General features: G+C 43.1%; 1 protein-coding gene across 1 annotated transcript in view; it reads right to left on the reverse strand.

Moving 5' to 3' along the window:
- LOC120018426 (E3 ubiquitin-protein ligase CBL-like) overlaps positions 1-21,862 on the reverse strand; it is a 52,150-nt gene extending 30,288 nt beyond the window's left edge. The window contains exons 1-2 of the mRNA XM_038961620.1: positions 21,068-21,862; positions 3,594-3,841 (exon numbers count right to left, since the gene is read on the reverse strand). Coding sequence (XP_038817548.1) covers positions 3,594-3,841; positions 21,068-21,211 — 392 coding nt within the window. The 5' untranslated portion in view covers positions 21,212-21,862. The remainder of the gene's footprint in view (positions 1-3,593; positions 3,842-21,067) is intronic.
- Between the last annotated feature and the right edge of the window lie 3,623 nt (positions 21,863-25,485).

Genomic DNA, 25,485 nt, shown 5'->3' on the forward strand with positions numbered 1-25,485 from the left:
GAATGTAGAGGGCGTGTCCTTCCTCTTATGTTGATCTGAACACGTTCAAATCCAACAAGGCCAGGATCATGGGCATGCGGTGGAGTGAAACAAGGATGAGAGAGCCAGCCCGCTAAAAAGGAGAGCCGGACTGTTGTTCTGGTTTCCTGCCCCGTGGATATGAAAACGGCGTTAGGAGTTGAAATGACAGCCTTGCCTCGCGCCTCGGACTACAGACCCGGGACTACATCCCAAATGGCACCCCGTTCCCTACATAGTGCAATACTTTTGACTAAAGCCGCATAGGCCCTGGTTAAAAGTAGTGCACTATATAGTGAACAGGGTGCCATTTGTGGTCCTTCCTCTCCCCTCAGGATATATTAACTACCAGCAGTCAGGATGGCTCGCTCGTCATAGGCTTAGTCAAGGAAGCCAGATCAAACAGCAAAGCTCAGGGAGGTCAGAACAATATCTGGATATAGGGGAGGTTGGAAGTGCCTATTTTCTGCCCACATTGACTCCATACTCAGCCTGGACTTTGCGGTTATAGACAGGCTAGCGTTAGCTGTGCACCCTCCCCCTCTCTCTTTGAGCAGGGTAGAAAATGGAACTAGCTGGCCTGTGAGAAACAGGAAAAGGAAGCTCGTAGGCTACCGGGAAGTAACTGTGGCGCACACAGTTTGTGACTGTGTGTCACTGTTAATCATTAGGTCCCTTCTCGCAGACACCACCTCGCCCCCTCACACAGCAGCGCTGCAGCTAGACTCCCATGTCAGACCACCGCCGCACAAAAAGCGGAACTCAAAATAGCAAGTCTACCGTGGTTGTGGTAATCAACCAGCAATACAGTCAGAACACTGAATGCACAGTTCACACTCCTAAGAATAAAAAAAAGATATACAGTATAATAATTGAACCTTTATTTAACTAGGCAAGTCAGTTAAGAACAAATTCTTATTTACAATGACAGCCTACCCGGCCAAACCCGGACGGGGTCGAACCAGGGTCTGTAGTGATGCCTCTAGCACTGAGATGCTTAGACTTAGACCACTGCGCCACTCGCGAGCCTATGGGGGCTGTGTGTCTGTATGTCTGTGTACAAGAGAAGCAAAAACGATTTGTACTGCTCAAACCTAAATATGGAGGGGCGGACGCCAAAATTAAAATAAATAGAAGTGAATTTAGCGGGGGTACTATTGTGGCGAAATCTGCATATGCATCTCAGCACCACATCCACCCACTCTATCGCTCTTTGTACTGCAATGGTCTGAGGAGAAACGGCCATTGTAATCATCACGTATCATTCATAACTACCATCCATCATTTTTCACTAAATGGTGCTCAATCTTTAACAACCAGAGGAAAGGGAATAGCGAACATTATGTCGATACAGGAAACTAATTTCAGTCGAGTCTGAAGCTAACAGTGTATCAAATTGTTTTAACCATCTCCATCCTATCCAGAAGGAAAGAGAGTGGTAAGTAGGGCTCTACAGTGCGACCGTTTTAAAGTCGCATACGCCCCTAAATATTTAGGGCGACATGGAATTATAATTTAGGAGCTTTAGCAACTCAAATATTTTTCATTGTGCTCCTAAATTTGTGTGTCCGCCTACATTTTTTCAACTTAAGCAAACACGTGCTCCTTGTAAAAAAAGGTAACGTAGAGCTGGGAGGAGTGTCACTCAGCTAAAGCCAATGTCTAACGGTAACACACTAACCACACTACCGGGCAATAGCCTACTCATTTGAGCCCTTCCCTAGGCACAATAGCGCTCTTTGTCTCTGGTCCGTGTGGGAGAGCTTCATCGGTTATTACCAGCTCCGGCTCTAGAACCCACTCCCTCTGTAACGAAGTGATGAAATTGTATTTCACAAAGGAGTGGTTAAGACAGTTTAAAAAATGGGCCCATTACTTAACGCTAATTCAATTAGGGGGAAGACAGAAGAGGAATGAACTTGTGAGCGGAGCCTCCTCTCCCTTAGTTTCAGCACAAGGAGACTCATTGTCCGGAAAAACAGAAGCCGTGGAAAAACTACAGGCAGACAGAGTCATCGCTACTCTGATTCATCGCATTAAAAGAAGGAAATTAACTGCAGTTTTCATAAGTTGTTTTTTTTATTTTTTTTTATAAAATAAAAAGGGTAGTGTTTTGAGTAGATTGGAGATTGAATGAGCTCAGGGGTCTAATTTGTCTATCAGTTCATGGACAAAAGATATGCTATTGATACTTAACTCAAGCCATCATAATCATGCTCCCCCTGCGTGTAACCGATTGGGCTGGGAGAGGCCAGCAATAAGATAGATATGTGCAAATCAAGCTTAGCCTATCGTCCTATTTAACTGTATAACCTGGGGCCGTAGTTATCAGGCATCTCAGAGGAGGAATGATAAGGGGTGCCGTTGGCAAAGTTGAATGACAGCCTGTCATAGCCCCGCCCAGCCCAGCCCCCCAGCCCCCCCCAGATTTAGGCCAAATCCTGCATTTCTGACGGGATTTATAAAGGGCGGTCAAGAATGTTTCAACTTTGCTAATGGCTTCGCATACAAGTCCTTCTCTGGGATGCTTGATTACTCAGACCCCTGACCTACAAATGCATGGACAGCAAGGTCTGCGGCAAAAAAATGAGCTCAGTCATCTAAAAAGACGTTATGAAATTGTTAAACAAAATGTATTATTTAAAAAAAGTGTTAGTTAAATTGATTCAATTTAAGGCCTAGTGGCGAACAATAATGCAGGCACTAGGGACGGGGGTGTGAGATGTAGTCATTGTTTGTGTGCATCCGTAAGTTGTTTTGTATGTATACCTTTGCATAGAGAGTGACTTTTGTTGTAGTTGATGTTATTAAGAAAATAAAATGTGTTAGACTACATTTTGCGGTTTCTTTAGCTCCTTATAGCCTGCAGGTCTGGGGGCTACTGCCGACAAAAAAGGCTGTGAACACAGAGACAGAGTCACAGGCAAGTAGATCGGCGTCATCCTGACCACAAACGTTCACTTGTGCAAACCACAGCACCCTTCTCTTAGGCTGTTACTCAGTACAAGCCTAAATTGCTCCATTTTAAGATCGGTGAAGAAACGTACCCACGGATGAGAGCTAACCCCTACACCTGCATGCTATGACTGGGAAGGGTTCAACAAAAAGGACACCCCACTTCACTTCAGACATAGTCTGAAAAGGTTCTGAATATGTTGATCCTACTATTGTGCCATCCCAAACCGTACTGGCTCAGATACTTGCTGTTCACCATGTTCCTTCAATTACGGTTCCTGGACCCATGGTGGATGTGTAACCAAAGCCAGTACCGCACAGCTCGGCTTAGCTCTGGGCTCATGAAAGGGATAATATTCTGGTAGTGAATGAACGGAGTATCCCTCAACACAGGTCAGGGTGCAGACCTACCTCACAAGAGAATTTCAGGAGGATGACGAAACCCAATTCTCGCTCGATGTACAAAAACAGAGGCAATTCTCTTGCTGTCTCGTAAAAATCAGGATACGGCAATTTTAAGATTTGAGAAAAGTACCTAGGTATTACAGGAAAAGTAGCTATATTTCGTCAACAACAAGTTCCATTTCCACCTCAATCTCCAAAAAACGTAATCCTCTCACCTGGGCTGCGAGTTCTCCTCGTACATGCGCTCCTTGCCCTCCTTGAACAGGCTGATGGTCTGCTTGGTCTTCTTGGTCAGGTTCTCCATGAAGACGCGGAAATACTCGTTGTCGCCGAGCGTCTCCATCTTGCCCTCGTAGCGGGACAATATGGTGCGGAGGTGCTGGTAGGTGTCTGGCAGCAGGTCCAGGATGTAAGGTGGGCTGTTCTTCAGGGCCAGCTTGGGGTTCTGGCACAGTCTCACCACCTGGATGGAGAGAGAGAATAGGACACATTAGGGGAGATGATGAATCCGCTTACTGAGACAAATAAGAAGCCAGCAACCGTGGAGGAAGAGACTGAGTAGCACGCTAATGCATACCAGAGCTGGGATCCATTTTTCTGTTTTAATACAATTCAGGAAGTGAATAAAAATGCTAGTTCTTGAATTGAAAGTTGCACATTGGTTTCCTATGAATATCTTTTCAAATCAGGAAGTGAATTGACCACAACCCTGACAAGTACCCTATCATTAACTGAACTAACTTCAAGAGTGTACCGTGTTTAAACTAGCCTACATACACAAGCAGAACTTCTGCACATAAAATGGTCAGTGAAAAGGAACCATCAATATCACTAATGAAACTACCACTGAACACCATTTGACAAATACATGGGTATTGTGACGACGTGGATTATATTGATCATACCACTTTTCGCGTGAATGTTATATACTCCAGCTCTTTCTGACAAATAATAATTTGTGCAGCAGTGGGTTGCCAGAGCATCAAGGCAAGTAAGGACTAGGTTCAAAGGGGAAGAGAGAAAAGCCTCTCGGAGGAGAAGTGGGAGATCTAGTAAAAGAGCATGGGAGAGCGATTGAAAGATCAGTGCGGAGGTCATAACATTCAGGGTTTGCTAAGTGAGTCTATTTTAAAGCCTTCAACACAGTGAAGAAAATGAAACACACTCATCTCAGGCTTACGGCTTCCTGTTGGTCTGGTAATAGAGGACACACACACGTGCATGTGCTCTCTCACACACACACACACACACACACACACACACACACACACACACGAGTGAAGACCTGTGTTTTCTTATAAATCATCATGTTATGGCTTGTACAGTGCATTTGGAAAGTATTCAGACCCCTTGACTTTTTCCACATTTTGTTACGTTACAGCCGTATTCTAAAATGGATTAAATTGTTTTCATAAATCTACACACAACACCCCATAATGACAAAGCAAAAACGTGTTTTTAGAAATGTTTGCAAATGTATTAAAAAAACTGAAATATCACATTTACATAAGTATTCAGACCCTTTATTCAGTACTATATGTTGATGTGCCTTTGGAATTGATTACAACCTTGAGTCTATTTGGGTATGGAAGGTGAACCTTCGCCCCAGTCTGAGGTCCTGAGCACTCTGGCGCAGGTTTTCATTAAGGATCTCTCCATACCTTGCTCCGTTCATCTTTCCCTCGATCCTGACTATTCTCCCAGTCCCTGCTGCTGAAAAACATCCCCACAGCATGACGATGCAACCACCATACTTCACTGTAGGGATGGTATTGTCCAGGTGATAAGCAGTGCCTGGCTTCCTCCAGGCTTGGCATTCAGGCCAAAGAGTTCAATCTTGGTTTCATCAGACCAGAGAATCTTGTTTCTCATGGTTTGAGAGTTTTTTAGGTGCCTTCTGGCAAACTCCACTTGGCTTCCGTCTGGCCACTATACCATAAAGGCCTGACTGGTGGAGCGCCCCAGAGATAGTTGTCCTTCTGGAAAGTTCTCCCATGTCCACAGAGGAACTCTGTGGAGTTCTGTGAGAGTGACCATCGGGTTCTTGGTCACCTCCCTGACCAAGACCCTTCTCCCCCGATTGGGGTCTGAATACTTATTTAATTAAAAAATACAAATTTGACATATGCAAACATTTCAAAAAAACTATTTTCGCATTGTCATTGAGGTATTATGTGTAGATTGATGAAAACAAAACATGTATTTAATATGGCTAGGCTAGCGGAACCCCTCGACAACATTCCTCTGAAAAGGCAGCGCACGAAATTCAAAAATATTTTGGGGAAATATGTAACTTTCATACATTCACAAGTGCAATACACCAAATTAAAGCTTAACTTCTTGTTAATCTACCCATCTTGTCCGATTTCAAAAAGACTTTACAGCGAAAGCACACCATATGATTATGTTAGGTCAGAGCCTAGTCACAAAAACACACAGTCATTTTCCAGCCAAAGAGAGGAGTCACAAAAAGCAGAAAGAGATAAAATTAATCACTAATCTTTGATGATCTTCATCAGATGACACTCAAAGGACTTCATGTTACACAATACATGTATGTTTTGTTTGATAAAGTTCATACTTATACCCAAAACCTCAGTTTACATTGGCACTTTATGGTCAGTAATGTTGTGCCTCGAAAATATCTGACGAATTTTCAGAGAGCCACATCAATTTACAGAAATACTCATAATAAACTTTGATAAAAGTATTATGCAGAGAATTATAGATATACTTCTCCTTAATGCAACCGCTGTGTCAGATTTCAAAAAAGCTTTACGGAAAAAGCAAACCATGCAATAATCTGAGTACGGCGCTCAGACAAAAACAAGCAATGCAGACACCCGCAATATTGTGGAGTTAACAGAAGTCAGAAATAGCGTTATAAATATTCACTTACCTTTGATGATCTTCATCAGAATGCACTCCCAGGAATCCCAGTTCCACAATAAATGTTTGATTTGTTCGATAAAGTCCATCATTTATGTCCAAATACCTCCTTTTGTTTGCGCGTTCAGTTCACAATCCAAACTCACGAGGCACGGGCAAGTCCAGGCGAGAGTTCCCACGAAAAGTTCCAAAAATTATATTACAGTTCGTAGAAACATGTCAAACGATGTATAGAATCAATCTTTAGGATGTTTTTAACATAAATCTCCAATAATGTTCCAACCGGAGAATTCCTTTGTCTTTAGAATTGCAATGGAACGCAGGTTGCTCTCACATGAGTGCGCATGACCAGCTCATGCCACTCTGGCAGACCCCTGACTCAATCAGCTCTCCCTCCCCCCTCCTGCACAGTAGCTAGCATCAAACAAGGTTCTAAAGACTGTTGACATCTAGTGGAAGCCTTAGGAAGTGCAATATGACCCCATAGACACTGTATATTCGATAGGCAATGAGTTGAAAAACTACAAACCTCAGATTTCCCACTTCCGGGTTGGATTTTTCTCAGGTTTTCGCCTGCCATATGAGTTCTGTTATACTCACAGACATCGTTCAAACAGTTTTAGAAACTTCAGAGTGTTTTCTATCCAATACTACGAATAATATTCATATATTAGCTTCTAGGCCAGAGTAGCAGGAAGTTTACTCTGGGCACGCTTTTCATCCGAATGTGAAAATGCTGCCCCCTTATCCCAAACAGGTTAATACATTTTTAGAATAAGGCTTTTACATAACAAAATGTGGAAAAAGTGAAGGTGTCTGAATACTTTCTGAATGCACTGTACAGCAGATGTTGATGCAAGGGGCTGACAGTACTTTTTTTTTTTTTTACAAGTATATATATATATTTTTTTACAAGTATTTGTCGGAGGCTGGCATCTTGGCTGTGTGTGGGTTTGCACTTCCCATTGTCAATCCCCTCAAGCTACTAACACATCTGGTGATAAATAATATAGCGAAGCATGGCATGCAGCTGAGACACAACCATAAACACAATCAATAAACACAAACACGCATGCCATGGCATTCTGCGATGAATGAGTAACGTTATCAGAATGAAACAAGGAAGATGATTTATTATTGTCGGGAAATTATGCCCAACTACACTTTGTCATCTACTTTTTCGTCAGCTTCTTCTTTGTTTATAGTATAAAGGCTAGATCAAAAAACAGAGACAATCTGTGTCTACCTTAGACTTACAGGCTACATTCACGTTCAACTTGCAGACAGTCAAAAGCAAATCAAATTTTATTGGTCACAAACATATTTAGCAGATGTTATCGCGGGTGTAGTGAAATGCTTGTGTTCCAAGCTCCAACAGTGCAGTAGTATCTAAAAATGATTCACAGCAAAACACACACATTTAAAAGTAAAATAATGATATTAAGAAATATGAAATATTAGATTGAGCATTGTCGGCGTGGCATTGACTAAAATACAGTAGAATATAATACAGTATATACAGTTGAAGTCGGAAGTTTACATACACCTTAGCCAAATACATTTAAACTCAGTTTTCACAATTCCTGACATTTAATCCTAGTAAAAATTCCCTGTCTTAGGTCAGTTAGGATCACCACTTTATATTAAGAATGTGAAATGTCAGAATAATAGTAGAGAGAATGACTTATTTCAGCTTTTATTACTTTCATCACATTCCCAGTGGGTCAGAAGTTTACATACACTCAATTAGTATTTGGTAGCATTGCCTTTAAATTGTTTCACTTGGTTCAAATGTTTCAGGTAGCCTTCCACAAGCTTCCCACAATAAGTTGGGTGAATTTGGCCCATTCCTCCTGACAGAGCTGGTGTAACTGAGTCAGGTTTGTAGGCCTCCTTGCTCGCACACGCTTTTTCAGTTCTGCCCACAATTGTTCTACAGGATGAGGTCTGGGCATTGTGATGGCCACTGTAATACCTTGACTTTGTTGTCCTTACGCCATTTTCCACAACTGTGGAAGAATGCTTGGGGTCATTGTCCATTTGGAAGACCCATTTGCGACCAAGCAATGGTTCCTGATTGATGTCTTGAAATGTTGCTTCAATATATCCAGAATTTTCCTCCCTCATGATGCCATCTATTTTGTGAATTGCACCAGTCCCTCCTGCAGCAAAGCACCCCCACAACATGCTGCTGCCACCCCTGTGCTTCACAGTTGGGATGGTGTTCTTCGGCTTGCAAGCCTCCCCCTTTTCCTCCAAACACAACAATGGTCATTATGGCCAAACAATTCTATTTTGTTAGACCAGAGGACATTTCTCCAAAAAGTACAATCTTTATGCCCATGTGCAGTTGCAAGCCAAGTCTGGCTTTTTTAAATGGCTGTTTTGGAGCAGTGGCTTCTTCCTTGTTGAGCGGCCTTTTAAAAAGGTTGTCGATATAGGCCTCGTTTTACTGTGGATATAGACACTTTTGTACCCGTTTCATCCAGCATCTTCACAAGGTCCTGCTGTTGTTCTGGGATTGATTTGCACTTTTCGCACCAAAGTACGTTCATCTCTAGGAGACAGAACGCGTCTCCTTCCTGAGCGGTATGACGGCTGCGTGGTCCCATGGTGTTTATTCTTGCGTGCCATTGTTTGTACAGATGAACGTGGTACCTTCAGGCATTTGGAAATTGCTCCCAAGGATGAAGCAGACTTGTGGAGGTCTACAATTTTTGTCTGAGGTCTTGGCTGATTTCTTTTGATTTTCCCATGATGTCAAGCAAAGAGGCACTAAGTTTGAAGGTAGGCCTTGAAATACATCCACAGGTACACCTTCAATTGACTCAGATGATGTCAATTAGCCTATCAGAAGCTTCTAAAGCCATGACATCATTTTCTGGAATTTCCCAAGCTGTTTAAAAGGCACAGTCAACTTAGTGTATGTAAACTTCTGACCCACTGGAATTGTGATACAGTGAATTATAAGTGGAAAAAGTATGTGTCATGCACAAAGTAGCTGTCCTAACCGACTTGGCAAAACTATAGTTTGTTAACAAGAAATTTCTGGAGTGGTTGAAAAACGAGTTTTAATGACTCCAACCTAAGTGTATGTAAACTTCCGACTTCAACTGTATATAAGAGTTGAGTAAAGCAGTATGTAAACATTATTTAAACATTAAAGTGGGCAGTGATTTCAAGTCACTGTATATAGGGCAGCAGCCACTAAGGTGCAGGGTTGCGTAACCTGGTGGAAGCTGGCTAGTGATGGCTGTTTAACAGTCTGATGGCCTTAAGATTGAAAAACAGCTTCTGTCTCCCGGCCCCAGCTTTGATGCACCTGTACTGACCTCGCCTTTTGGATGATAGCGCAGTGAACAGGCCATGGCTCTAGTGGTTGATGTCCTTAACCATCTTTTTGGCCTTCCAGAGACATCTGGTGCTGTAGGTGTCCTGGAGGGCAGGTAGTTTGCTGACGTTGAGTGAGAGGTTATTTTCCTTGCACCACTCTCACCAGGGCCCTCACCTCCTCCCTGTAGGCTGTCTCGCCATTGTTAGTAATCAGGCCTACTACTGTTGTGTCGTCTGTAAACTTGATGATTGAGTTGGAGACGTGCGTGGCCATGCAGTCATGGGTGAACGAGGTACAGAAGGGGGCTGAGCACGGACCCTTGTGGGGCCCCTGTGTTGAGGATCAGCGAAGTGAATGTGTTGTTTCCTACCTTCACCAGCTGGGAGCAGCCTGTCAGGAATTACAGGACCCAGTTACACAAGGCAGGGTTCAGACCCAAGGCCCAGAGCTTAAATGATGAGATGGGAAGGCGTATCGTTGCAGAAGGCTGTGGTAGCCATGCTGGTTAAGTGTGCCTTGAATTCTAAATAAATCACAGACAGTGTCACCAGCAAAGCACCATAACACCACCACCTCCATGCTTTACGGTGGGAAATAAACTTGCAGAGATTATCCGTTCACCCACACCGCATGTCACAAAGACACGGCAGTTGGATCCAAAAAGCAGAAATTTGACCCATGAAGGCTTGATTCCTACAGTCTCCTCTGAATAGTTGATATGTCTTTTACTTGACTACTTAATGAAGCTGGTTGAGAGAGTGCCATGAGTGTGCAAAGCTGTCATCAAGGCAAAGTGTGGCTATTTGAAGAATCTCAAATATAAAATATATTTTGACACTTGTTTGGTTACTACATGATTCCATTCGTGTTATTTCATGGTTTTGATGTCTTCACTATTATTCTACAAATGTAGAATAGTGAATATAAAGAAAAATCCTTGAATGAGTAGGTGTTCTAAAGCTTTTGACCTGTCTTGCACATGTTATTCAATCATTGCAACCACACTGCTCACGAGCGTCTGCGTAGCCAGGCGCTAAAATAGAACTTGGTTCTATTTGTGATGCTTGATGCGCTGCAAATCCCACTTCTCCCTTCTCCTCAATGTTTTTTAGGAGCATAAACCCACGTGGATGATTGAAAGATGGTCCAAACTCCAGTCTACTTGGTCGTTGTAATGCACCTTAAAATTCGTTGCCATCCGCCATATAAAGTCCAAAGAAGAAGCCAGAAGGAGAGATTACTAGAAACCTTTACCCTTTTATCTGTGGATTAATTGTCAGAGTAGAGGACCTTGGGTTGTTATTATACCTGAATATGCGTGGACAAATTAGCTAGCAACAGCAAGCTAGCTAGCTAAATTGCCTTAAATGTTTAATGCTTTTTGACCTGTCCCCAAATTAATATTAGTTGGTTCAGAGCTCGCCATATTCCCAGTCACCTTGCCATGGTTAAATGTGGTGGTTCGCACTTTCAGTTTTGCGCGAATGCTGCCATCTGTCCACGGTTTCTGGTTTGGGTAGGTTTTAATAGGTCACAGTGGGTACAACATCTCCTATACACTTACTGATGAACTCAGTCACCGTATCAGTGTATTCGTCAATGTTATTCTTAGAGGCTATCCGGAACATGTCCCAGTCCGCGTGATCAAAACAATCTTGAAGCATGGATTTCGATTGGTCAGAACAGCATTGAATAAATCTTAGCACGGGTACTTCCTGTTTGAGTTTCTGCCTATAGGAAAGGAGGAGCAAAATGGAGTCGTGATCAGATTTGCCGAAGAGAGGGTGGGGGAGGGCCTTGTAGGCATTTCGAAAAATTGAGTAGCAGTGGTCCAACGTTTTACCAGCGCGAGTACTAAAGCCAATGTGTTGGTAGAACTTCGATAGCATTTATCAAATTTGCTTTGTTAAAACCCCAGCTACAATAAATGCGGCCTCAGAATATGTGGTTTCTAGTTTGCCTAAAGTCCAGTGTAGTTCCTTGAGGGCCGCCGTGGTATCGGCTTGAGGGGGATAATATACACAGCTGTGACTATAACCAAAGATAATTCTCTTGGGAGGTAATACGGTCAGCATTTGAATGTGAGGTATTCTAGGTCAGGTGAACAAAAGGACTTGAGTTTTTGTATGTTATCACAATCACACCATGAGTGGTTAATCATGAAACATACACTCCCGTCTTTTTTCTTCCCAGAGATGTATTTATTCCTGTCTGTGCGATGTACTGAGAACCCAAAATGGCTGATTGGACGGGGACAGTATATCCCGAGAGAGCCATGTTTCCATGAAACAGAGTATGTTACAATCCCTGATGTCTCTATGGAAGGAGATCCTCGCCCTGAGCTCGTCTAATTTATTATCCAGAGACTGAACATTAGCGAGTAATATACTCGGAAGCGGTGGATGGTGTGCACGTCTCCTGAGTAGGACTAGAAATCCACTCTGAATACCTCTTCTCCACCGACGGTGTTTTGGAGCAGCCTCTGGAATAAGTTCAATTGCCCTTGGGTGTACGAACAAAGGATCCAATTCAGGAAATTCGTATTCCTGGTCGTAATGCTGGTGAGTTACCGCTGCACTGATATCCAAAAGTTATTTCCAGCTGTATGTAACAACACCAAAAAATGTGGCCTGTTGTAAGGCAGGTCCTCCCCAGACATCACCGGCAACAACGTCGCCTATGGGCACAAACCCACCGTTGCTTGACCAGACAGGACTGGCAAAAAGTGCTCTACTCTGATGAGTCGCGGTTTTGTCTCACCAGGGGTGATGGTCGGATTCGCGTTTATCGTCGAAGGAATGAGCGTTACACCGAGGCCTGTACTCTGGAGAGGGATCGATTTGGAGGTGGAGGGTCCGTTATGGTCTGGGGCGGTGTGTCACAGCATCATCGGACTAAGCTTGTTGTCATTGCGGGCAATCTCAATGCTGTGCGTTACAGGGAAGACATCCTCCTCCCTCATGTGGTACCCTTCTTGCAGGCTCATCCTGACATGACCCTCCAGCATGACAATGCCACCGGCCATACTGCTCGTTCTGTGCGTGATTTCCTGCAAGACAGGAATGTCAGTGTTCTGCCATGGCCAGCGAAGAGCCCGGTTCGCAATCCCATTGAGCAAGTCTGGGACCTGTTGGATCCGAGGGTGAGGGCTTGGGCCATTCCCCCCAGAAATGTCTGGGAACTTGCAGGTGCCTTGGTGGAAGAGTGGGGTAACATCTCACAGCAAGAACTGACAAATCTGGTGCAGTCCATGAGGAGGAGATGCACTGCAGTACTTAGTATCTGGTGTGGCCACGAGCTGCATTGACTGTTACTTTTGATTTTGACACCCCCTTTACTCAGGGACACATTATTCCATTTCTGTTAGTCACATGTCTGTGGAACTTGTCTCAGTTATTGAATATTATGTTCATACAAATATTTACACATGTTAAGTTTGCTGAAAATAAACGCAGTTGACAGTGAGAGGACGTTTCTTTTTTTGATGACTTTATAAAGAAATACAGGAGCAAACTGTCATGTAATACGACCCAACCAAGCAGCACTGCTTCTTGACACAATGCCCTCTTAACCTGGAAGCCAGCCACACCAATGTGTCGAAAGAAACACCATACACCTAGCTACCGTGACAGCGTGGACGCGCCCGGCCCGCCACAGGATTTGCTGGAGTGCAATGGGACAAAGACATCCCTGCTGGCCAAACCCTCCTCTAACCCGGACGACGCTGGGCCAATTGTGCACCGCCCCATGGGTCTCCCGGTCGCGGCCGGCTGCGACAGAGCCTGGACTCGAACCAGGATCTCTAGTGGCACAGGTTGCACTGTGATTCAGTGCCCTAGACCACCGCGCCCCTCAGGAGGCCCCAGATCAGCTTTTTGTAAGCTGACCAGAGCAACACATATCAAACAGTCAACTTATACAATAATGGAACTGTATTGATACAAGGCAATGATTCAAGTCTCCAGGCTTTTGAGAATGTGTTTGCTACCGCTTCTACTTTTAGGGAACTCATCTCAGAAACTTCTCCACCAGCTTGGTACAAAACAGGCAGAACCTGAGACCAGCACAACCAGCATGGGCTCCACCACATAGCCTGATGACACTGCATCAGCTTCCCAGTCTGCTCCAGCCCAGGTCAGCCAACCAGCTTCCCAGTCTGCTCTAGCCCATGTCAGCCAACCAGCCTCCCAGTCTGCTCTAGCCCATGTCAGCCAACCAGCCTCCCAGTCTGCTCTAGCCCATGTCAGCCAACCAGCCTCCCAGTTTGCTCCAGCCCAGGTCAGAATACCAGCCTCCCAGTCTGCTCCAGCTCAGGTCAGAATACCAGCCTCCCAGTCTGCTCCAGCTCAGGTCAGAATACCAGCCTCCCAGTCTGCTCATAGCTCAGGTCGGAATACCAGCCTCCATCCAGACAATCACCCACAACTGCAATCCTTATCGATTCAAATGGGAAGTTCTTAGTCCAGGAAATAGTATTCCCTAGACACCAGAAGTATACGTTTTGGTGTCCTACAACTGAGAGTGCGCAATGCAGCTACTCAGTCAGACCAGGATTGACACCCCTGACAACATCATCCTCCACACTGGCAAAGGTGAAAAAGTATCTGGGGCAGTGAGAAGAGTGGCAGAACAGGCTATGTTCACAAAAAACATTATAGTTGGGTCTTACCAAGAAAAGACGTCCCAGGAAAGTTGATCAACAAAATAAATCAACAGATCACCGTGGACTGTGCCTTACTGCTCAATGTCAGAATGGCTCACCATCCCACTCTGACATCTGAACACTTACACGATAATGTACATCTTGATCAGGACAGTGTCAGAAGCTTTGCTAAGGACCTAAAGGATGCAACACTTGGCAAGGACCCACACCCTTCACCACAGCAGCAGTGCCCCCCCCCCCCCCGATCCACTTTCTGAAACAACAGTACCCCCACCGTCCCTAGGAGAGAAGAGCCAGACATGGCCCAACACAGCACAGATTTACCAGACTAGACCCATCACAACACAGCTCTACTAGACCCGGCCCATCACAACACAGCTCTGACCACTACTCTAGGGTCAGGCAGAACACAGTCCTTCAGAGAAGTACACCACATGATGCAGTCCACACCATGTGTCATTCAGCTCATCAGCCTACATATGCTGAGGTAACCTCTGGCAAAAGACACCTAAAACTATCAGAGATTGGAGAAGTGCACCAACTACTGCATCTAATATGCAGACTACTTGGCTGGAAACCCCCTTTAATTCACACACACACATACAGTTCTAAAGTTTGGGGTCACTTAGAAATGTCCTTGTTTTTGAAAGAAAAGCACATTTTTTGTCCATTAAAATAACATCAAATTGATCAGAAACACTGTAGAAATCGATAATCTTGTAAATGACTATTGTAGCTGGAAATGGCAAATGTTTAGTGGAATATCTCCATAGGTGTACAGAGGCCCATTATCAGCAACCATCACTTCTGTGATGCACGTTGTGTTAGTTAATCGAAGTTCATCATTTTTAAAAGGCTAATTGATCATGAGAAAACCCTTTTGCAATTATGTTAGCACAGCTGAAAACTGTTGTCCTGATTAAAGAAGCAATAAAACTGTCCTTCTTTAGACTAGTTGAGTATCTGGAGCATCCGCATTTGTGGGTTCGATTACAGGCTCAAAATGGCCAGAAACAAAGAACTTTCTTCTGAAACTCAGTCTATTCTTGTTCTGAGAAATGAAGGCTATTCCATGCAAGAAATTGCCATGAAACTGAAGATCTCGTACAACGCTGTGTACTACTCCCTTCACAGAACAGCGTAAACTGGCTCTAACCAGAATAGAAAAAGGAGTGGGAGTTCCTCTGTCCAGTGTCGGTGTTCTTTTGCCCATCTTAATCTTCTCTTTTTATTGGCCAGTCTGAGATATGGCTTTTCTTTGCAACTCTGCCTAGAAGGCCAGCATCCCGGAGTCGCCTCTTCACTGTTAACGTTGAGACTGGTGTTTGCAGGTACAATTCAAATTGGCTTTTTACCAAATTACCGTACGACAGACCATGAATTTCACCCTGCACACCCTAATTGACAAACAAACATACCAAAACAAATGCAAAGTCTTCTCATGCTTTGTTGATTTCAAAAAAGCCTGACACTCAATTTGGCATGAGGGTCTGCTATACAAATTGATGGAAAGGGGTGTTGGGGGAAAAACATACGTTATGAAATCCATGTACACAAACAAGTGTGAGGTTAAAAATTGGCAAACATTTCTTTCCACAGGGCCATGGGGTGAGACAGGGATGCACCTTAAGCCCCACCCTCTTCAACATACATATACATATATATATATATATATATCAAGGAATTGGCGAGGGCACTAGAACAGTCTGCAGCACCCTACTAGAATCTGCAGTCAAATGTCTACTGTTTGCTGATGATCTGGTGCTTCTGTCACCAACCATGGAGGGCCTACAGAAGCACCTAGATCTTCTGCACAGATTCTGCCAGACCTGGGCCCTGACAGTAAATCTCAGTAAGACAAAAATAATGGTGTTCTAAAAAAGATCCAGTCGCCAGGACCACGAATACAAATTCCATCTAGACACCATTGCCCTAGAGCACACAAAAAACTATACATAGCTTGTCTTAAACATCAACGCCAGAGGTAACGTCCACAAAGCTGTGAATGAGCTGGGATACAAGGCAAGAAGGGCCTTCTATGCCATCAAAAGGAACATAACATTTGACATACCAATTAGGATCTGTCTAAAAAAATACTTGAATCAGTTATAGAATCCATTGCCGTTTATGGTTGTGAGGTCTGGTGTCTGCTCACCAACCAAGAATTCACAAAATGGGACAAACACCAAATTGAGACTGCATGCAGAATTCTGCAAAAATATCCTCAGTGTACAACGTAAAACACCAAATAATGCATGCAAAGTAAAATTAGGCTGATACACGATAGTTACCAGAATCTAGAAAAGAGCAGTTAAATTCAACCACCTAAAAGGAAGCAATTCCCAAACCTTCCATAACAAAGCCATCACCTACAGACAGATGAACCTGGAGAAGAGTCCCCTAAGCAAGCTATTCCTCTCTTCACAAACACAAATCAGACCCCACAGAGCCCCAAGACAGCAACACAGTTAGACCCAACCAAATCATGAGAAAACAAAAAGATAATTTTTTCCAATGTGTCAACTAACAAAAAACAGAGCGAACTAGAATGCTATTTGGCCCTAAACAGAGAGTACACAGTGGCAGAATACCTGACCACTGTGACTGACCCAAACTTAAGGAAAGCTTTGACTATGTACAGACTGAGTGAGCATAGCCTTGCTATTGAGAAAGGCCGCAATAAGCAGACCTGGCTCTCAAGAGAAGACAGGCTATGTGCACACAGCCCACAAAATGAGGTGGAAACTGAGCTGCACTTGCTAATCTCCTGCCAAATGTATGACCAGATGTCATACCGCTACTGGCATTTCAATGGCATTTGAGAACATGTTTGAAACATGAACACACTAGCTAGCTCCATTCGAACAACTGACTCGAGAAATAAGCGTATCAACTGTGCCTGCAACAGACGTGATACCCTCGGTCATGGCATTGAAACGCCTGCTCAACAAAGCGATTCGGTGGCATTCTCTCTTTACTGTGTCGCCACCATGCTCGATGCTATGTACAAAGACCGCTACCTCGAGGCAGACAAGAAACAGGGTTTGTGTGAAATGTTACATACACAGCTGTTCAAGATGGAAACGGACACAGTGACAGTGTACACCGAGGAAGAGAAGCCACGGACAGAGAGCTGAAACTTCACTGCTTGACATGTATGATGAAATCCTGGTTGAGAATGAAACGACTGAACAAATGAACAACGAAACAGCACAGCAAGTAAGTGAAGGAAGAATATGATTGTTTTACTGGTAATGGGGACATACATAAAATGCCCAAAAAATGTATTTTTGGTCAGTGTGTGTGTGTGTGCGTAACCTTTATTTAACCTCTCTGGGATATGTGGGACGGTAGCGTCACACCTGGCCAACATCCAGTGAAAATGCAGAGCGCCAAATTCAAATAAATGACTATAAAAATTAAACTTTCATGAAATCACACATTCAATATACCAAATTAAAGCTACACTTGTTGTGAATCCAACCAACGTGTCAGATTTCAAAAATGCTTTACGGTGAAAGCAAACAATGCTATTATCTGAGGATAGCACCCCAGCTAACAATCACAGACCATCATATTTCAACCCTCCCGGTGCGACACAAAACGCAGAAATAAAGATATAATTCATGCCTTACCTTTGACGAGCTTCTTCTGTTGGCACTCCAATATGTCCCATAAATATCACAAATGGTCCTTTTGTTCGATTAATTCTGTCGATATATATCCAAAATATCCATTTATTTGGCACGTTTGATCCAGAAAAACACCGGTTCCAACTTGCACAACGTGACTACAAAATATCTCAAAAGTTACCTGTAAGCTTTGTCCAAACATTTCAAACTACTTTTGTAATACAACTTTAGGTATTTTTTTATGTAAATAATCGATAAAATTGAAGACGGGATGATCTGTGTTCAATACCGGAGGAAAACAATGTGTAGCATGCTTTCTGGTCACGCGCCTCTGACAAACAGTACACTTCACTGGAGCCTCATTCTGAACATGGCTATTTCTTCATTTCTCAAAGGAAAAACCTCAACCAATTTCTAAAGACTGTTGACATCCAGTGGAAGCGATAGGAACTACAAGAAGGTCCCTTAGAAAACTGAATTCCCAATGAAAGCCCATTGAAAAGAGAGTGACCTCAAAAAGAAAATCTGAATGGTTTGTCCTCGGGGTTTTGCCTGCCAAATAAGTTCTGTTATAGTCACAGACATGATTCAAACAGTTTTATAAACTTCAGAGTGTTTTCTATCCAATACTAATAATACTATGCATATATTAGCATCTGGGACTGAATAGGAGGCAGTTTACTCTAAGCACGCTTTTCATCCAAACGTGAAAATGCTGCCCCCTATCCTAGAGAAGTTAACTAGGCAAGTCAGTTAAGAACAAATTCATATTTACATTAACGGCCTACCCCGGACGCCGCTGGGCCAATTGTGCGACGCCCTATAGGACACCCAATCACGGCTGGATGTGATACGGCCTGGATTCGAACCAGGGACTGTAGTGACGCCTCTTGCACTGAGATGCAGTGCCTTAGACCGCTGCGTCCATGTGTGTGTGTTAACTATTTAACTGTACTAGAATGCTTAAAAGGCTGCATACAGAGAGACGCATGGATACAGAGAGACGCATGCCATGTGTTGAGCAGCAGCACTGCTGACGTCAGACAGAGGGGGTCACAGTAAACCCTAATGCGCTTCCAACCCAAGAATATGAGTCCTGTCAGAGAGCAGATAAGCCCTTGGCTAAACGTGCACACACGCACACACATCCAGTCGTGGTGGCCTGGACCGAACCAAAAACAAAGAGAAGATTGCCTCTCAGCTGTGGGAAACATGGGAAACAGTCAATATTTTAGTGGTTTTATCATAGCAGAAACCTGCAGTAATGGGTTACATCCCAAATGGCACCCTATTCTCTATATAGCCCACTACTTTTGATCAGCACCACATACGGAATAGGATTCCATTTGGGACGTAACCCATGACTGCAGGTTCCTGCTATGATAAAACCACTAAAATATTGACTGTTTCCCATGCCAATAATGCCCCTTAAATTGACATTTAATTGAGAGAGAGAGAGACACCCAATCAACATGAGAAGAGTAATAAGCCTATAATAACCCTATAGGACACTTATATTCCATTCAAACACTTTTACTGAACTTTGACCTTCTTAGGCCGATCTATGACAAGCATGCACTGTTGTTTGGGTTGTCCTCATGATATTTGAATGAGCAGATAGGCTAACTTGTGCATGGAGCATAACCGTCTGAAGACAAGCTTTTATTATTGGTTAAACCTGATGCAGAAAGGTCAGTGTAATGATTGTTAACCCGTTTTGAAAGAGGGGAGGAACATTCATACTGTACAAATTCTATGAAGAACACTTGATAGGGTACCAGTTTCCGCAGTAACAAACAAAGTCTCCACAGGGGTCATTTGTAAAGTTGTATCCTGCCTTGAAGCACTCACACTACTTGACAGAGACCTGTTGATACAGGGTAACAGTCTGCTAAAATCAGCAGGCAAAAGAACACGTATCGCAGGTTCCACAGTGGTTTTCCTCTCAACAAAACCTCCATCGTGGACAAACTCTTCTATTTCAAAGGTCTTGCGGGAAACACACACACACCTCTTTCTCAACTCTGCCTCAGACAGACTAGACATTGTGCCACTGATTGGGAAGCCCAGGCTACTTTCTGAAACAGAAAAGGAGAACTGACATTGCAGTGTCACTTCTGTTTTTCTGTTTGTGTGAAGTGACCTCTTCATCATAAAGAGTCAATGCAGATGTGCTTGTCTGGTGGAAAGAAATGCAAATTGGCCCCAAAAAAGTGCCATTATGACAATCTTCAGGGGCTTGGGTTCTTACGGATAAGAGAAAAGAATAACATGTGTAGACTACTCCTAGAGAAACAAACATAAAAGGCTGTCTTGTCCTCTGAATCACTGTGATAATTCAGTGTGAATCACACAGGAAACTAGGGGTCAGCCAGCTACATTTACCAAGAAGTGATGCTGTAAATGTAGCTAATTCTTTATTATGCTCACATGTATTAATTTCATTGCTGCACATTACTCTGGATTTCAGATGCCACGGCTAAGTGTTGGACTCGAGCAGTTAGATTGTTGGCACATTGTTAGACAATGATTGTGTTTAATATCTGATCATACAAATTACAGATTAAAATCACATTTAGCTAGCTAAATCTCACATTTTACAACCTTATTGAACAACTTTGTCAATGGGAAGGATCTTGTTCTAAACAGTCAAATATAGCTCGGTGGTTATGATCAAAACCCAAGCCTAATTTTGCTCAGCTAACTAGCTACTATTTTCATGACCCTAATCTGGGATGAGTATTAGGTCACCATCCCCATGTACACGAGATTATATTGGTCAATGTTGCTAACTAATGTTAATTGGCTAGCTAGATGCCTAGGTAGCTGGCTAACGTAGCTAGCAATCCAGACACCAGCATTAAGCTAACTAGTTACAACCATATAGCCAGTTCTAGCTAACTTCACCTAGCTACATATTCTGCAGATGAATAGAATATATTATAGATCATTAACGTTAGCTAGCTACCACCTTCTCTACTATTCGGTGTAGCCTAGCTGGTCAGTGTACCCCTAGCTAACTAATGTTATCTAGCTAGCTAGAAACTGTCTCGTTAGCTAGGAAGCTAGCCAGCAAATTAGCTAAAGTTAGCTAAGCTACTTTCCTGGGCCACTGATCATCAGCTGGGTACTGTAGCTAGATAGATAGTTCTCCGACTGCTAGTCACCCACCTTGTCCATTAGTTTCCAGCATTTCTCCACCGTCTTTTTGTCCACGGCCCCAGGTTGGTGATGGGAATGGAGGTGGTGATGAGGCTGAAACGCGTCCTTCATCATCCCGATCAGTCCTCCGCCTTTCTTCAGATTTCCTGCCATATTAGGCTCCACTAGGGTCGGCCAGAGCGACAGTCAATGCTGGGGGGGGGGGGCCGCCCTCCTTCCCCAGTCAGACTGAGCAAAAACCGGCACCCCCCGGGGAAGACAGCGCCCGAGTCGGATTCGAGCGAAGGTCCGTCGGGGGGTGGGAGAAGGGAGTTCTATTGAAACAAGGATCCCATTAAACCCCCCACCAGTGGTTGTCTCGAGCCTCGACGACAGTGGGGCAAACTGCAGCTGGGTGCTCAGCAAGGAATACAACGCAGGTTGGTAAGCAAGCCAGTCCAGACCCGTCTAGTCGACTAAAAGACAATGATATCGATTTGTCTATCCGTCTGGTCTCCGTGTAGATTGAACTGTATTCTCATTGACAACCCCTATGTTTCCTATTCAGCTGCTCGATCTTTCCGTCTGCGTTCTTCTCAGTGACGGGAAGTTCAGTGGCAGGCTGGATACAGTCAAGATAGCTTGATAATACGCTTACTGTTGAGGTAGAAGGGAGAGCTGACGGTGGCGCCAATAAACTAAAGGGACATTTACATATCTAACACAAATCATTAACATAGGCGGAAGAGAGACGAGGTGCATAAATACATTTAGAAAAATCCACACAGCCTGCAGTTTCCCCCCCTCTGTGTGCACGGCCCGTGCTCTTCCTGTTCATCCCCTTCCGTTTGCAGAACCTCTCCCTGCCCTCCGTCTTGCACAAATGTTGCCCCCAACACCTCCTCTAACTACGCCCTCTTCATGCGCGATCTCGAGGTGAAAATACAGGCACGCGCGTCTGTTGTAACAGTAGACTGCATGTTCAAGAACATCATCAATTATGGTCGGAAATTCCTTTCTACCAAAAACATTTGGCTGTGTAAATTCAGACACAAGTTTTTGTTGTAAATTCCTAACAACAACTGAGGTGACATTGACCTGTGCCCGCTCCTGTGGCTTGAATCATTACATTATACTTAATGATGTAGCCTACCTAGATGGGTACTACTTCTTCCGAAGGTAACTGCCCGTTCTGCTCCCCTGGAAACCTTTCCCCAGACCTAAACATTTCTCACTGTCAATCGTGAATAAAAATTCTTCAAGTTTTACCAGTGAAACATTTGAACTAAAATCAGTTTCATATCAGTTTTCATTCCTATGTGGGAATGTGCAGGGACGCAATTTTCGTTTTCGAAGTGGGGGGGCATTATTATTATTTAATCCTGTCGAAGAAACACTCCAAACAGCCAACCCGACGCTTGGAGGCGTCCGCATGGTCCTAAAGCACACAGTTCCCCTGTTTTGTATGACATTCCAATGATAACACTGGGGGGTGCATTTTCAGAATGTGTCTGAAAAAAAGTTGTGACCCTGGGAATATGCATTTAGATCTTCTTGAGTTATGTACAGTGTTGTTTAAAAGTAGCCTACAGTGTTGTTTCGAATTATGTACAGTGAGCGAATTGTAAAGCAGATGGTCTTAAACTATAGCATAGGCCTATCTGTGTTATGTTTCAATCAATGCACATATTTTGCATATAGAGCCCCACAGTGGTGTCGTAATACCCATAAAACCTAGTGGTCAAACAGGGTAATGATACCATACATTTTTCCCATAGGGGATTTTAGAAACACTTAAAATAAGGGCTGTGTATTGTGTAGGCTTACCCTGGTGTGACGTTCTGATAGCCATGTAAAGGTCTCTCAGCTACTTCTCAGAGAGTTTTGAATTGACATGAGCAGTTAAAACTTCTTGTCAATAGGGGGAGCTGTTAGCACTATGTTTTCTTGACGTTCCCAAATTAAACTGCCTCGTACTCAATTCTTGCTCGTACAATATGCATATTATTATTACTATTGGATAGAAAACACTCTCTAGTTTCTAAAACCGTTTGAATTATGTCTGTGCGTGAAACAGAACTGGACTTAGAGCAATTTCCCTATGTGGAGTTGAGAATGCAGAATTTTCCAACCTGTTCTCAGACCTGTGTATAACTCTGCCTGTCTTCTATTGGTTGAGATGCACTGCATACGCCTTCCCCTGGGTGTCAGCGAATAGAGGGCCTTGAAATGGAGTCTCTAGGCAGATCCGAAAGTCTATAAATTGATTGGAATCAAAGTGTCCTCTCTTTTGATTCTTCGCTCTGACGCAGGGAGGATCTTGGCATGTCGTTTTAGAAGCTCCCGTTTTAGCTCCTAGATATATCCGGCTCTGTTTTTATTCGATATAGGCTTTAAAGACATCATAATCTTGTTATTTTAAACCGAGTTATATCAGTTTATGTCAGTATATTGCGATTTTCGGGTATTTCATTTTCTGGCATTGTAGGAAGTTGGGTATCTCTCTCTCGCATGCTATTGTTTACTGCTAATTGCAACGTGGAAGATGACTTTCTCCAACCCAGCAACGATTCTTTTGGACAAAGGACACCTATCCCAAGATTCTGATGAGAGGTCATCAAAAAGTAAGAACTATTTATGCTGATAATTCATTGTTCTGTTGAAAAAAGTCAAATGCATAAGACGCCATTACTTGCAGTGTAGCCTTGCTTTATCGCACGTTTAAAAATGTAATTCAGCGATTGCATTAAGAACTAATTTGTCTTTCAATTGCTGTCCAACCTGTATTTTTTTAGTCAAGTTTATGAATAGTTTTCGATTAGAATATGTGCCTCTCCAAGATGGCGCCGGACAGATTGCTTGAGGATTTGGACACTATTCTCATTGTATAAGCACGATTTGTACCGCTAAATATGCAAATTTTCGAACAAACTCTATATGCATTGTGTAATATGATGTTACAGGACTGTCATCTGAAGAATTCTGAGAAGGTTAGTGAAAAAATTAATATATTTTGGTGGTTTATACGTTATCGCTATTTTTGCCTTGAATCAATGCTGGTGTGATGTTTGCTATTGTGGTAAGCTAATATAACGCTATATTGTGTTTTCGCTGTAAAACACTTAGAAAATCTGAAATATTGTCTGGATTCACAAGATCTGTGTCTTTCAATTGCTGTACGCTGTGTATTTTTAAGAAATGTTTTATGATGAGTAATTAGGTAATACACGTTGCTCTCTGTAGTTATTCTAGTCGCTTTGGTGAGATTTGTGATGGTGGCTGCAATGGTAAACTATGATTTATACCTGAAATATGCACATTTTTCTAACAAAACATATGCTATACAATAAATATGTTATCAGACTGTCATCTGATGAAGTTGTTTCTTGGTTAGTGGCTATTTATATCTTTATTTGGTCGAATTTGTGATAGCTACTGATGGAGTAAAAAACTGGTGGAGTAAAAAAAGTGGTGTCTTTTGCTAACGTGGTTAGCTAATAGATTTACATATTGTGTCTTCCCTGTAAAACATTTTAAAAATCAGAAATTATGTCTGGATTCACAAGATGTGTATCTTTCATCTGGTGTCTTGGACTTGTGATTTAATGATATTTAGATGCTAGTATTTACTTGTGACGCTATGCTAGGCTATGCTAGTAGCTTTTCTACTGATGGGGGTGCTCCCGGATCCGGGTTTGGGAGGTGTTAGAGGTTAAACAAGGGTGTCCGCTGTCACCATATTTATCTATTCGTTATGGTCATCGAAATGCTAGCTATTAAAATCAGATCAAGTAAGAACATCAGAACATTTTATTTTCTCTGTATATTTCAATGATGTCGCTCTTGCTGCTGGTGATTCTCTGATCCACCTCTACGCAGACGACACGGTTCTGTATACATCTGGCCCTTCTTTGGACACTGTGTTAACAAACCTCCAAACGAGCTTCAATGCCATATACATTCTATATATATATACTGTATATACATTCAATGCCATATATATACTCCTTCCGTGGCCTCCAACTGCTTTTAAATGCCAGTAAAACTAAATGCATGCTCTTCAACCGATTGCTGCCCGCACCCGCCCACCCGACTAGCATCACTACTTTGGACGGTTCTGACTTAGAATATATGGACAATTACAAGTACCTAGGTGTCTGGTTAGACTGTAAACTCTCCTTCCAGACTCACATTATGCATCTCCAATCCAAAACTAAATCTAGAATCGGCTTCCTATTTCACAACAAAGCCTCCTTCACTCATGCTGCCAAACATACCCTCGTAAACCTGACCATGCTGCCGATCCTTGACTTCGGCGATGTCATTTACAAAATAGCATCCAACATTCTACTCAGCAAACTGGATGTAGTCTATCACAGTGCCATCCATTTTGTCACCAAAGCCCCATATACTACCCACCACTGCGACCTGTATGCTCTCGTTGGCTG

Source organism: Salvelinus namaycush, chromosome 23 (genome assembly GCF_016432855.1).
Source record: "Salvelinus namaycush isolate Seneca chromosome 23, SaNama_1.0, whole genome shotgun sequence".
Taxonomy (NCBI): Eukaryota; Metazoa; Chordata; class Actinopteri; order Salmoniformes; family Salmonidae; genus Salvelinus; species Salvelinus namaycush.